The sequence below is a fragment of the Dufourea novaeangliae genome, unplaced genomic scaffold (assembly GCF_001272555.1).
Source record: "Dufourea novaeangliae isolate 0120121106 unplaced genomic scaffold, ASM127255v1 scaffold25, whole genome shotgun sequence".
In the NCBI taxonomy this organism is placed as follows: domain Eukaryota; kingdom Metazoa; phylum Arthropoda; class Insecta; order Hymenoptera; family Halictidae; genus Dufourea; species Dufourea novaeangliae.
Window position 1 is genome coordinate 1,527,925 of NW_015373901.1, and position 15,028 is coordinate 1,542,952.

The window sequence follows — 15,028 nt, forward strand, 5'->3', positions numbered from 1 at the left end:
ATGAATATATCGGACTGTAATGAAATGGTAACAACATTTTTCCTAATTCGAGGAATGACAAGTGGATGAATCGACAGAGGAAAATGCTTCTACTGGTACGGAACAATCAGAACCCATCCACTCTTTTGTACAGATACAACTGAAATAATTAATATAACGTTTAATGAATGGATCAGATACAGAAGATTGTGTGTTAAGCCCAAAGAAAGACTCACCTGTACGTAGCACCATGGTTTAAACATACCGCACCATTTTTACACGAATGGCGGATACATTCGTTCCGGTGACATTCACCGACACCGCGACCCGTGGCTGGACTAGAACTTGTTATTGGATAAATCGCGCTGTCGGTGCGTATCTCGATGTCGAATATACAACCAGAGAATCCGGTGTGAAGGGGTAAATCATGGGGTAAAGACTCAAAGTTTCTTGACTTGTGTCCACCTATACCATAGTTGTAATATTTCTTTTCGATCGTACTCAATTGAAATTGCATAGAAAAAGTGTAAGATAGTTTATAATATTTTACAAACTCGATAAATATATCATATATACGTCAGATGATGATTTACGTTATCGTTTAATATCAATTTCGACGGATAAACGTATAAAAATAAGAAAAACGAACCAATATAAAGAATCGGTGACACGTCCAGCCGAGTCATAGATCCAACCACTCTGCCGGTCACGTTACCAATGCCATCCACAGCGAGCCACGCATCCCGACCTCTTCGTCCCACTCGAACTGTGTGCGCTATATAACTCTTACTTGCTGTTGCTGTCATTGTCACAGCGTTCAGAGGAACACTCGTGAATATTCTACGTACACCTACACAAAAAACCTTCACGGTAATATCACGAAACGAAACAACCACATTCACGGGGAAATGTTACGATGCACTTGCAGTTTACCCGCTCCTAAATCCCAGGTCAGCATGATGTAACCGCGAACGTATGTTATGGAAAGATGGTCCGATAGATCCTGCCGTGATCCGCTTTGCCCTAAGTAAGCTATCAGAGATATTTGCTCGAAAGTTCGTGGTATGAGCTTCATTTTCAGTTCCATGGTGTCTTTTATAGAATTCGAGACACCGTATGCGACGTACGACGAAAAACCAGGTACGAGTACCGAGAACGACGGACGGTTTATAATCGTGTCTGAAAGTTGCGGTTTTTTTTTTGCGATGTGTATGTTGAGTCACTTGAGTGTTCCATTTGGAATAACTCTTTTGTATTTATAATATCTTAAGCAAATATCTAAGAGAGAATCTCTTGTGACTAATTCTGTATATCTGGCACTAAAAAAATGATTTTATTGTAAATCTTGTAGCTTCTGAGATTTTAGGGTCACGCGAACCCACCGCAGTCTGGTCGGATTAAAAAGAAAATCAAGATGACATTAACACTAAATCTTCCACGACCAGTCAAATGATCGATTTTGCTATTTTAATTCCTGTCACTTTGATGGGTTCAGTAGGTTTAGTGTTAATGAATTCGATGCCTCGCCGTTAACCTTTGTGTAGGTAACCAAAATATTCACGGTTATTGAGTAATCGGAATACTTCTATTCTGACAGTTCGAAAAACATAGATAATTTTACTTTCATAGTTATCCTTTCTAATAATGTACCAAGTGCTGTTTTAGACAAGAACATAAAAAATTATGAAAGGACATTTAGAAATGGGTACTTAGGTACCCGGGTACCCGGTTGCCTACACAAGGGTTAAGTAAAATAGATTTTCTCTTAGACATATCTTTCTGTGATATTAAAACTGAAGAAGTGATTTGGATCGCTTAAGTGACTCTAATGTTACCTTCTTCGCATAAGAGTCCATGAGTTCCAAGGGGACAGACACAAACGAAACCCGAACCAGGTGAACTGATGCATGTCGCGCCCAACGCGCAAGGATTTTCGTCGCAAGTTGAACGCTCGCAGAATGGTCCCGTATATCTGTCCAATCGAACAACACTCTGTAGTTGTGATATTTCAATGTAACATGTACCCAGTATGTTTCTAGTTACACACGTAATTTACAAGTAATGATCTTACCCGGGTATGCATCTACAACGTATTGAACCGTTCGTTTCTTCGCATGCACCGAAATTCTGACACGGATTCGAGAGGCACAGAAATGACACGCAGTCTTCGATTTGAAACGTTTCCGTGGAATCGTAGATGAAGTGACGTGGAACGTCGTTTATCTGTAAAAACATGAAATAATTGGAAATTCACATACGCAACCGTATACAGGGTGAAACGAAGAAAAAGTGTTTGTAACTTTTAGGGTAGATAGTACTTGCCAAATGATGACAAAAAGTCCTAATAAACATGGCTTGAAGAATTAATATTTTCACAGTTATAAACAATTTTTTATGTCGGTTAAAGCGAGAGACTTTTTCGGTTCGAGAACTATCGTATCGTATGGAATCACTGAAAAAAATTTACAAAAAAACTAATAAAAGTTGTTGAAAACCTTCTGTAGCCAGGAAAAAAACTGATAAGGAAATCCTATGTTTTAAAAAAATTGTTTATAAATCTGAAAATATTAATTTTTGGACATTGTTTATTAGGACTTTTTTTCATCATTTGGCGGGTACTATCGACCCCAGAAGTTACAAACCATTTTTAGGTGTCACCCTGTATAGTAACTGATTGTGAGACTCAAAATTTAATTTATCCTTTGTTTTCTTATTTTTATTATGTATATTTCTGACAATTTTTAATACGACCATTGGAACTCTACACATATTGTATACTGTACATGTATATGTATTATGTATATTAGAGACTCTGTTCGTACGAAGTGTCGCAAAGATATTTTAAGTTAATTTCTTTTCTAATGAAATTTGTATTTTCTTTTAATACTAGATTGCACACTTTTTGAGCCTCATTTTAAATGGGTCCTATTAAATTAGAGCCAATTTGCAAGTAACGTTTAATACAAGTACTTTATTAAAGAATGAAGCAAACCTTTAACGAGTCCATGCAACCGGTAAATCCCATGGAGACATGCGAGAAATACTGCGTAAATACTAACGGTATACCTCCTAAATGTAAATTGGCGTATCGTGGGAGGTTTCCTTGCAAGGGTAAAATTTGTTCACCGCTAACTGCTGTAGTCCCATTCACTAACAATCGAGCCGAGCACTTATGGGTCTCATTTCGAATAAAATACTGAAACCTATATACAAAAAACAGAACATGTAAATACCAAAGCCTATTGTTTTTTTAGACAACTTTTGTCATTATTTGTTGGCAATTTGCTCGAAATTTGTACACAACTGGTTATCAGGGTCTTAACGGACGAAGTCTTTTTTGTAATTCTGTTTATCGTCCCTGATAACCAATTGTGTACAAGTTTCGAGCAAGTTGCCAACAATAAATGACAAAAGTTGTCTAAAAACAACCATAGCCATCTGTTTCTGCATTTGACTTGGGTTTTGCAGGTAACACCAGCTGACAAAATGGGAAAGAAAATTGGCAGAAAATCTTGCAACATGACCTATGTCAAATTGAGGGCAAAACCGGAACAATTTGCTATCCTATGGTGCTGCCAATGTGCGCGCAAGTTGTTTATAGCAAATCTTGCTTCAAACTTGTAGCCATAACTTTATAGCAAGCATTGGACAAAATTTGGCTTTGCAGGTTTGGTTGACTGGGGTAAAATGGGAATTGGCAAAGAAATCTGCAGTCTATTTACTGTTAGCTTATTACATAACTATAAATTAGTTAACATTAATTTATACAATTTATAAATTTTACCGTTTTACCTTGTGTCGACGTCCACTTCGTAACCGTTGTCGATAGGTGAGTCAATCTCGCCCAGTAACATAGTTTCCAGGCCGCAAGAGAACTGGAACTTCAAAGAACCGTACTCCAAATACACTAACGCGTATTTCTCATCGTCGAAGTACACATGGAGTATAATACCATCCTTGAAACGCGTTCGGAGCCTCACGAGGATCCTCATTGTCGCGTTATTGCCGTTCGAAATCTCTACATCGACACGCTGTCTCACGTAGGATTTCCCGTTGAAGGCGGCCCGCGTTATACTCGGGCCAGTTTTACAGTCTCCACGATTTGTACAATTACACTGGAATCAGATGGTAATATTGTAGCAACATTGTTGGTCATTGTGAACAGTGTCGGATTAACCACTTGCGCTGGCAACCTATTCACAGATGCGTGTAATTTTGACGTGTGTGGCATGTCATTCCAGCGCAAGAGGTTAAGGGGGAGTCTAAAGGGGTTGTAGCCCCGGGTCCCACGTTCCAGGGGGCCCCGTTCTGAACCTTCCATTTCGTTATGATTAAATGTTATTTAATTTTATTTAAAACAAATTTCATTTTTTGAAAATTTATGCATTTTTTTGTGCTGTATTACAAAACCCCCCTCCCCCTCGACGCTTTTTAAATAAGGGGACCCCCGAAAGTTTGATAGTCCTGGGCCACAAAAAATATTAATCCGGGCCTAATTGTGAAGATCATAGGCCCAGATAACACAGTATTCCCTCCCTATACAGTCAATCCTCGATGACTGTTCGAAGACTCCTCGGCACTATTAAGAAGGGGTTTCTAGAGTATCCGAAATTTAAGTCTTGGGAACATTCCAAGGATGTTCGAAATGGACGTAGGACAGTCAGATATAAACCGAACATGAAACAGACGTCTTTTGGATGTACGGTGCCATTTGGGAATATGTTTATTAATGCATCTCATATTTAGCAATTCAGAATTAAAATATTGAGTCACTAGTAAATCGGTGTCTAGAAATGGTGGGAATGTAAAATTCGAATCTCGCAAGGTCTTGGAGTAGGTTAAGCTTTTGACTGTACTGAATTTCATCCTTACAATACTATCATTACGTCCTGGTGAGACCGTGGAACTCGTACACAACAGCCCTTGGCAGCCGGTACTAGTTTGGACAGTAGTCGATGATGGCTGATCTTTCGTGGAAAATTCACCCTCCTCACTGGCTGTAGTACCATCCTCGAGGACTGGTCTTGTAGAAGTACTACTTGTTATAGGCGAGGAGGTACTATTAATCAACGGGACCGTGGAAATTTCAACGTTCGTGCTCGGAGACTTCGATGGCTGCGTGGACATCCCCTTGTCGGTGAACGAGGAGGCTGTGGTATTTGGCACTTCTGCGGTGGACGAACTTGTATCTGAATTTGTAGTGCGCCAGAATTCTGTGAAACTCGAAGCGGATGTGACAGTGGAGAACAAGACGGTTTCCTTTCTTTCAGTTGTCGTTGTTTCTTCGGTGGCCCTTTCGACGGACGTGGTTACCATGGGGTTGTACCTAAGTGAAGTGGAGTCATACTGTATTCGTTTTTAGACAATTAAATTACCACACCCAGAAAGTATAATTAGTGAGAAGGATGGAAGGAAAGGATAAAGTATGGATGGAAGGAAAATATAAAGTGATAATTTTACAGCTGTTTGAAATATGGCCAATTTTGAAGTGACCATATTTTATATAATTTTTCGATAAAGAGAACAGATAGGACTATATCCTCGTTCATTTCAAAATGTTTCGATAGCGCCCTGCTGTTATAAAATTGCATTTCTTTGAAACGATTAGAATAAAACAGTTTGGATTTCGTTGAAACTTGGATATGTTGTGGTCTTTAATGGTATATAAACGCATTTCGATGGATTTTTGAAAATGGTTGATTTTACAGCTGTTTGAAATGTAGTGTCAACCTTTTTTCAATAAATTATAACTGTTGAATTAAGAAACTGATCGAAATGAGCTCTGTAAGTGCTTAGAGTGGAGACATAAGAGAACCTAATAAAAATTATCTCAGTTCAAAAAAAATATTTTTTCATTATTTATCTTCTAATCGTTTCAAAGAAATGCAATTTTATAACAGCAGGGCGCTATCGAAACATTTTGAAATGAACGAGGATATAGTCCTATCTGTTCTCTTTATCGAAAAATTATATAAAATATGGTCACTTCAAAATTGGCCATATTTCAAACAGCTGTAAAATCAACAAATCTTAAAATTTTGAAAATCCTTCGAGATATGTTTATATACCACTAAAGACATTAACATATCCAAGTTTCAACAAAATCTGAAATGTTACTTCAAAAAGTACCTGACCCTATCACAATTTAAGAACAGAAGAACCGAGTTTATCAAATTGCTGGCGAACCAGTTACTATTATACACACATCAGGAACGATTGTTCGATCCAGTTAGGTCTTTCTCAGTATCGTAATTCTCACACAAAATATTTTACCCTGTACTGGACGTGTACTTCCAGGTGCTGTTCATTTCAGAAGGGGTTGTCTCACTGACTGCTACGGATGTCCCGATCTCTTGATAAACCGTCTCGGTACTACTACTCTCGTTTCGGGGTGATTTTTGTGTCACATATTCAGTTTGAACTCTGATCGTCGTGGATACAGGCGAGACCTCACTCGTGACATCCGGGAATGTTCGGGGTTCCATCGAGACTTTGTCGGTTTGGGACATTTCTTTGGTCGTGATGGAGTACATCGACGACGCGTCAGTCAGAATTTGGGTGGTATCCGTGCTGCTGCTTGTTCCTTCAGGGTCCTTGTCCATGGTCGTCGGTGATTCGGTGAATGGGTACCATTTCGTATAAGAACGACCAGTTGTGGTGTCCTTCGAGTATGTCGAAGACGACATTACCGTTGAAGTGCTTGTGAACGACGACGTATCTGTTTCCGGCTCCGTCGACGATCTCGATGGCAACTGAACACTGGCAGTGGTTTTCTTATCGCTATCAGTCTCGTGCGTTTCGTCGAACGTTGACGATGTAGTGGTCGACGATGGAAGATCATGCGAGTCGCAGAACGGTCCGCTGTAGAACGCCGGGCAGGCACAGGTGAAGCTGTTTATCCCGTCTACGCAGGTGCCGCCGTTCCCACAGTTCGCGAACTTCGACTCGCAGTCGTCGTATCTCAGCTCGCACAATGGGCCGTGATAATCCGGGACGCAGTAGCAAATCGGTCGTTCGTCCTCGAACAGGCATACAGCGTCATTCTTGCAAGGATTCGCCTCGCAAGGCACGATCGTCTTGTCGCAATCCTTGCCCGTGTAACCTTGTACAGATCGTTATTCGACATTAGTTATAGGCAGGCCCGTTTCAGGTTGTTAGCCGCCCGGGTGCAAAAACAGTATCGTCGCCCTTATTACCTTAATATTATTCAATTAAGAATTTGATATGCAGTGTTTACTTTTATATATGTAGATATATATTTTTTTTATTCCACATACAAGTACTAAAGGAACACAGTGTTTGTAATAATGATGTTATGGTTGATAAATAACGACTATTAATTGCCTACTTATTAATTTAATCGTTGGGAAAACAATTCCACAAGGGTACGGCTTACACCCGAAAGTCTCAACAGTAAGAATAGCATATAATGTACGTACAAATTAATCGAAATAACTTCGTTAAAGATTAATAATTTTAAACCATTTTGAAGGTGTCTCGCGGCGCAACTCACCGAACAAACAGGCGCACGTGTACGAAGAGGGCACGTTGATGCAGAGGCCGCCATTTTTGCACGGCGATGTGACGCATTCGTCGACATCCTCGTCGCACAGCCTACCAGTCCATCCTTCGGAAAGCAAGAAAGCCCAGATAGCACATGACGCCTTGAAGACGTCCATTTTACGGATATTTTAGGTCTAAGGCGTCTTCAAGGCGTCATTAGGCGCCATTTACTATCTAGGAACGGGACTGAATGACGAATTATTTCACGAGTAGTCAAGACCGTGGGATACCTGCCTTCGGGGCAACGGCAAAGAAACGAGAATCCAGGACCCTCCACGCATTCGCCCCCGTTCTTGCATATCGTGTCGTTACAGACCGATGCGTCGATCTCGCAGTAATCACCTGGCGGGAAAAATAGACAAGCGGGAGCGTATAGAGAAAAGAAAACAATTTTTCAGGCTGATTCTCACGAGTTTCGTGTAGTTGCTGGATAAGACCCAACGAACTCGTGAAATTACCACTCCGTGAAGCGGCACAGTTTACGAGGCGAGACCTAACTCTATGTATCAGGGCACATAAACGGCATTCTACGTGGTTTTAACATTCCACTGCAAGAAACGTAGAAAACTTTTAAGTCTGTCAAGAAAATTCTTATATTTTCTTTTATATTCCAATACGTTTGCTTTTATTCTTTAAGGATGTATCGGAGGTATAATCTTAGACAAAAGTGGATGAAATTTGAAATACTTGTTTATCTACGCCTTCACGCACAATAAATCTAGTTGTAAGGAACTCAAACGATAGTCTTGTTTCTACTCCTAGAAAAGTATTTTTCACTTTAATAATGTTTGTTTCCCGCATTATTGGTGGTTTTTTTTTGTCATTTATCAGCCTTCAATTTTGACAGTGAAAATGCCCTGAATTCAATTTTATAGCATCAAACTTTTTTAAAATTACAAACATTATTCAATAGTTCAGATAAACGAAGTGTGACTTCGATAATGTCAAAAAAGATTCGGGCCTGCTTTCTCTTGAACTACGAAGAAGGTAAGGAAAGGGTGCTTACGATCATCGAGAGAATTTCACGAGTTTGTTGTATTTTGTACAACAAATGTACCTGAATATCCATCGGGGCATTGGCAGGTGATGCCATCGTAATCCAGGCAGGTGCCGTTATTCAAACAGGGTTGGTTCGAGCACTCGCTGTACTTTTGCTCGCAATTCGTTCCTGCGATTACAACATCAACGTAACATTATAATATAAAAACTACCCCTAGGGAAATATTGGACGTGGATAGTGTGAAAATCGTGATTGCTGGAGTAAAATAACAATACTTTCAAAACAACATGTCCGTGTTTCCTGAAATTTTACCTGCAAGATTAGCTGCTATTGAGAATGGAGAAATCAAAATTAACTCCAGAATGTATAAGACTAGTTATAATGATTGTATTAGGTTGATACAAAAGTTCGTCCTGTTGTTGGATCAGTTCTTTAGTCAGACACCTCAGAACTTTTATGAGCGCGGGATTATGCAGCTACCGGAGTTAACCGGAGAGATGGAGAAAGGCCATCGAACAGAACGGTACATACTATATTGATTAAATGTAATTTTTAGTAAATAACATTTTTCTTCAATTTTTATCAAATAGGACAAACTTTCGCATCAACCCAATATTAAATAGTTGTGTTCATTATATTAGTTATATTAATTAATTATATATTTGTTGAAAAAAATCGATAGAAAGGTATTTTTAATTTTGGCCACGAGAAACCGCTCTCCAAACCACTGTGCACTGGTCCTCTTGGATAGTTTGCCAAAAACGGGTTTCCCTTTTTATTTGTTCAAATCTTAATCGACGTTCTATATTATATTATACCGTTTGATCACTTCCGTGCCCTGCAACACTTCGTACTTCCGTTCTCCATGTCCCGTGTTATATCGGAAAGTCAACACTCGTGCATCATTTAATCATCGTCCGCGTAAACACATCGGACGGCCTCGATTTACCACGGCGGAAAGTAAACGTTTTAGTCAGAGACCCTTAACTATTATAACCACAATTTAAAAAGTGATGGTATAAGAATTAATATCTTTGTGTGAATAAGTTTGGTTACGAATAACCATTACAAATGATTAAAATTTTGTTTTGGTTATAAATAATAGTTATCGGTGACGGAAATTTTTATTGATTACGTATAACCAATGTTGGCTACGGAAAGTAGATTGGTCATGAGTAACCATTATCAATAAAAGAAATTGTTTTTGGTTGCACGTAACGATTATCGATGACGAGAATATTATTTTGGTTACCGATAATCATTATTAATTAAAGAAATTTTTTTTAGTTACACGGCAACCAATGTCCATGACAAAAGATTTATTTTGGTTACTTTTAATTATTATCAATTTTATTAACGTTACTTTCATTAACGTATCTGTATTTTACCTTAAAATATATAAATTCTATAATTCATTTTGCGTCACTGATAGATACGTATAATAATTTTCGTAGCTAATACTGGTTATTTACAACCAAACAAATATTCCGTCATCGGTAATTGTTATTAATAACCAACAAAAATTTTGATCACTTATAATAGTTATTTGTAACCAGAAACAAGAAGATAGTTATTTGTTGTTAAAAATCTATATTTTTTATTCTCGTCACTTTTTGAAAAATTTCTTCAAGGTTTATTAATATCTGGTTTTCAGTTAAATGAAAATTACTCTTTACTCAATGACGTTCTTCCCAAAAAAATATTTTAAATTACTGTTATTTTTGGTCTCTGGTTTTAGTACGTAAGTAACGGAGGTAAAGGAATCACGAGTTACCTACAAAACCCTCGGCACAGGTGCAATTGTATGCTGCGACCGCGTCGTTGCAGGTTCCTCCGTTCAGGCAGGGATTAGACCAGCAGTCGTCCCAGTTGAACTCGCAATTTATACCGGTGTAACCATCGATGCAGTAGCAAGAATACGTACTGGTGTCGTGCATACAGAAGAACAGTTTATTGAATTTGTACGCGATGCATTTAGGGGTCCAGTTGCGAGAGAGAGCTTTGCCACAACAGTAGCGTTGTCAGATATCTATTACCGTCACGGATCCATTTCTTGATTAGTATAGGATATAGATACCATATATAATATATTTATTATAAAGTTTTTTCCAAAATATTGTTAAATAATTATTAATGACTTTTGAAATTTATACGTAAAATTCGATAGTTCAGAGCGAGATACAGATTTAGGTGATCAGAAATTGCTCTCCTTGTACTTATTACGTTAAAAGTTAACTTATAATTTAATTATTACTATTTCAGCATTTTTGTTAATATCAAATTAAAGATAAAACAGAGATTTATTCAAGTAATAACAATTCTTTTAGATTTGAGTAATTGTTCTACTTATACATTAAAAAACGACGATAGTTACCTTTAAGTGATTAAGAATTGGGTCCGTAACGAATTCAAAGCCCAGATAGCACACAGATGGCTTAAAACGGCTTAATGACGGCTTAAAGGCGCCTCACACCTAAAATAGCCGTAAAATGGACGTTTTCAAGGCGTTATGTGCTATCTGGGGGAATCTTAATAACTTCTGATAGATTTTATTATGAGAAGTAAATTAATTTTTGTTTTCCATTACCTGTTCGTGTCCTCTAAACAAATCCCATACATACAAGGATCGCCGCTGCAATTTAACCCTCGTGTGAGACCAGAAGTTACGGCTAGCACAGTCGCAAAGACAAGGACTCTTTCATTCATGAATCTCTCTGTCGGCCATCTTGCGTGACGCATTCTGAAGAAAAAAGAAAATTACGTAATTTATGTACATATCGTAAGACTATAAACCTACTATAAGACTAATTGTAAGATTTTATGAATCGGGCTCTTCTGAAGCGAAACAACTTCATCGAACAGTTATAACTAGACTGTGGATTTTATTCATTTATAGCATATGGGGCTCTGTAAAATACAATAAAAGACAAAACTTTCGTCAGATACAACGGGGTTTATATTTTATTCTTAATCCAATAAGGTATTTAAGAGACGAAGGAAATTCCTACTTTTGCTCTTGTCTGTATGAATCACTTTATAAACTGTTATTTTGCATAAAAATCCGCAGTCTAGTTATAACATAAAAAATAATAGTCTCTGACTATAATGCATATTAAGTTGTTGCGTATGAAATGTTACTTTTCTGAGTAACAGCTTCAAGAGCACGTAATATTTTCAAAATTTTATAGATAACGTTATATACTTTCTATATGTTGGTGATAGAATCTAATTTTTATATAAATAGGTATATTCATTACATATTCTTATTCAATTTTACATGTATTTAAACTGTACATTATTGGAATACTTTTTTCCACAATTCTATGATTTCTATTTCTGTAACACTTTCATAACGATTACTTTTTTAAAATTATTTTTTATAAACAATTTATTTACAAACAAACAATCGAATGTTAACGAAAATGGAAATTGATTGTAATAGAATTGGGAGAATAAATAAAAAAATATTAGTCATCCTAATTTTTCCGTTCCTAAATTTTTCATTTTATTAGTAGAACTGTTTCATAATTATTTTTCATTGAAATACTTTTTTTCTGTCTTCCATACGAAACAGAATAATGGAGAATCACCTAATTTACATATACGTCTCATAGATACGAACCTAATTTATTCCATATATACACGTTTATCGTTCACCTAATGTTCTCCCATTGCGAAATTCAAACTGCAGAGAAAAAAAAACGTAATTTCACACGCAACGATCCAACTGAAGCCGTTTTTATTCCGCATGAATCATTCACCTTCTGCCCCGCCATCCATTCTCTCTTTCCATTATTTTTCCATATTCCATTACCTCTCTATTGCCTCTTCCTAATTCCCCAAAACGTAAAGAATCGTGAGTAATAACAACGCTCTCGTCGGTTTACACTGTCCCTCAATGACGCTACTACCCCTATATAACATCTATATATGTACTTGTTAGCACAGGTAGTACCGCAAGGTAGTCAGCTACCTGGTAGTCTTGACAACGCTCGCCTACACAAACGATGACAACTATACAGGGTGTCTTATATAAATGTGAGCCCCAAAATATCCTTTTTAACCCTCGCACAGCGAATGCAGGCTCATTTTGACCCATCTGAATTTAGATTAAGCTATTGCCGTATTCTTTGTAGTTATATTTAAATGTAATGTTCGAACTTGCAAATTTACACAAAATTTGGTGTACAATTTCCTCTTGAAACCTGCGCATAAGAGAAATTTTACTATGGGTCAAAATGACCCTGCAGTCGTCTGCCTGTTAATTATGAAAACGCAAAAAATATTTTACACGTAATTCGAATAGTACTATGTGGTCAGTATCCTGCAGGCGTTGTTTTTTTCAAATGTTGTTTTAAAAAATTTGTTTAGAAAAATTTACATATTTTTCCTTGTTGCATCGTGTAGTTCATGAAAAAATACATTCAGGTATGTACTATGATGTGACCTTCAAATGACCTTGAATCCCTGAAATGAAAACGTCGATGAGCTTGAAAACTTCGAGAAAAAACATGAAAAAAAAACAACGCATATATTATATTAGCCAGTTAATAACATTCAAATTATGTATACAAATATTTTTTCGTTGACATAATTAAAAAAGATATTTGGGGGATCACATTTAAATAAGATACCCTGTATATCGAGTGTACGCTTGCGTGAAAATTTGCTTCGTCGATAACAATTTCTTTATAATTTCGAAAACGTCCAAACGTGTCGAGTAACAACATTGGTTCTGGAATCATCTTCCATCATGCACGATACGATAAGTGAATTCTGACTTCGAGATGTCGTTGACTGCCGTCACATGTGTTGCGCTGTTCCCTAGTCTCTTGGAAGACAAACTGAAGAAATCTGAAATTTTGATAAATTTTTCAATTTTAGTACTTTGGCTGTGAGCTCATCCTGTGATTTGATTTGTGTAGCACAATTGTTGGTAAAGAATTCCATTCGCGTATAAATTAATAATAATTGAAATTAGCAATAAACGAGTTTCTCTAAACTTAATTACAAAAACAACTTCGTGTCATTTATAGATTAGAGATTAAACCCTTCTGTCTATAGCAATCCATGGCTAAATAAGTTACGAAATTATATTAAAATAACTGGTTGTAACTTTATGAACAGAAATAAAGTTATTTACAAATGTATAGACGAAAAAAGAATTACTTTTGATGTGAAAAAATAAAATACAAACTAACTTTTGTAGGTCTTCTTGCAAATTATGTATAAACTAGTATTGCCAATTTTGCAAAAAAATTCACGGACATTTAAAAGTGGATATAGGATCGTGGTACAACCATTTCCGAGGAACAACAGGTTCCCCTACAATTTACACATATCTATAAAAAATGTAGTTAGTGAGTATTCATACTAATACTAATCTGTATTTTTATAACAGTGCTGATTTATGAATAAAAAACTAATGTTTATACCGTGTAAACTTTTCCCGCACAATATGAAAATCTGATGAATTCCTGATTTATGCATCGCCTGATTAAAATAGGAGATACTGTATGTCTGGCTACGTACGGCCTTTTTTACTGCGTCGGTCAACCTGTTAAGGCGTCTGCCTTTTAGCTAGTTTTAACAATAAATCACGTCATTATATCTATATTAAAAAGAAATATACATTTTAAGTCTCAAAAATATCGCAATTCTCGGCGATTGTTACTGCCCCTCTCTGCCATTGAGCGAAACCATACCAAACAATGGGTGCAATGAACGCGCGCGCGCAACGGTTACAAAATCCGCGCTCTATTTTAAACCGAACCCACGCGCGTCACCTAACATGAAAGTATACCACCACTGACTCATAGTATACATCCACGCCGCGTGAATCCTCAGTATTCCACTCGAAAATCCTCGATGCCCAATCATCTTCAACGTTCTCATCCCTCCAAGGAAAATATGCTCCGCCTTTAATCCCTCCGGCTCACAGTAGACCATGGGTGTAACCAGAGGAGGAGAGGGGGGGAAACTGCGGATGGAAAACAGTGGGTTTCGCAGTATTTCGTACTACTCTAGAAAAAAAAATTGGATTTTGCCCCTCCCCCCTTTCCAAGGAAAAAAATTACATTGCTCCCCCCCTCTGATTTAAAATCTGACTACGCCCATGCAGAAGGCGGTGTGTACAGCAGCGAATGCACGCGTGTTGCACACGCAAATATAGTCGTATTACATAACCCGAGCATTTTCTCAAACGTGTGCAGGTATATATACCACGCGTTGGAGGCAAGATCGCGGACACTACGCCGAGCACCGCGGTCGGAGACGATGGATCCGTCGGAGACTCTCGCGCGCGCGCGCGTGCAAGCTGATTAGCGTTCGTCGACATCAGTGTTGCCAGATTTTTTGTTATAAAGTAAACAAACACTTTTGTTTAACATCGCCCGAAATTGCAATAGTGCTGTACCAAAAAGAAATCTTGAACGTGCTGTTAACGAGGTATTATTGAAATTAAAGTACATACGTACATTTTTAGTA

The 15,028-nt window shown here is 37.5% G+C and overlaps 1 protein-coding gene across 1 annotated transcript; it reads right to left on the minus strand.

Annotated features, from left to right (window-relative positions):
* Positions 1-24: 24 nt before the first annotated feature.
* LOC107193649 (protein eyes shut) lies at positions 25-11,281 on the minus strand. The gene is made up of 15 exons (XM_015583138.1): positions 11,130-11,281; positions 10,317-10,465; positions 8,600-8,710; positions 7,777-7,884; positions 7,493-7,606; positions 6,253-7,081; positions 4,852-5,305; positions 3,772-4,094; positions 2,972-3,182; positions 2,051-2,202; positions 1,815-1,951; positions 913-1,158; positions 629-829; positions 216-444; positions 25-139 (listed from the first exon to the last, which is right to left on the minus strand). The coding sequence occupies exons 1-15, from the start codon at positions 11,279-11,281 to the stop codon at positions 43-45; spliced, it is 3,513 nt and encodes a 1,170-aa protein (XP_015438624.1). The 3' UTR covers positions 25-42.
* Positions 11,282-15,028: the final 3,747 nt, after the last annotated feature.

Bases quoted from the DNA above. Each gene is read 5' to 3' on its own strand.
- LOC107193649 (XM_015583138.1), bottom strand. From the start codon at position 11,281: ATGCGTCACGCAAGATGGCCGACAGAGAGATTCATGAATGAAAGAGTC. The intron at 10,466-11,129 runs GTAATGGAAAAC...GCACGACACCAG, and splicing joins TGTTTAGAGGACACGAACAG to TACGTATTCTTGCTACTGCA. The intron at 1,159-1,814 runs GTAACATTAGAG...CGCAACTTTCAG, and splicing joins TGGACTCTTATGCGAAGAAG to ACACGATTATAAACCGTCCG.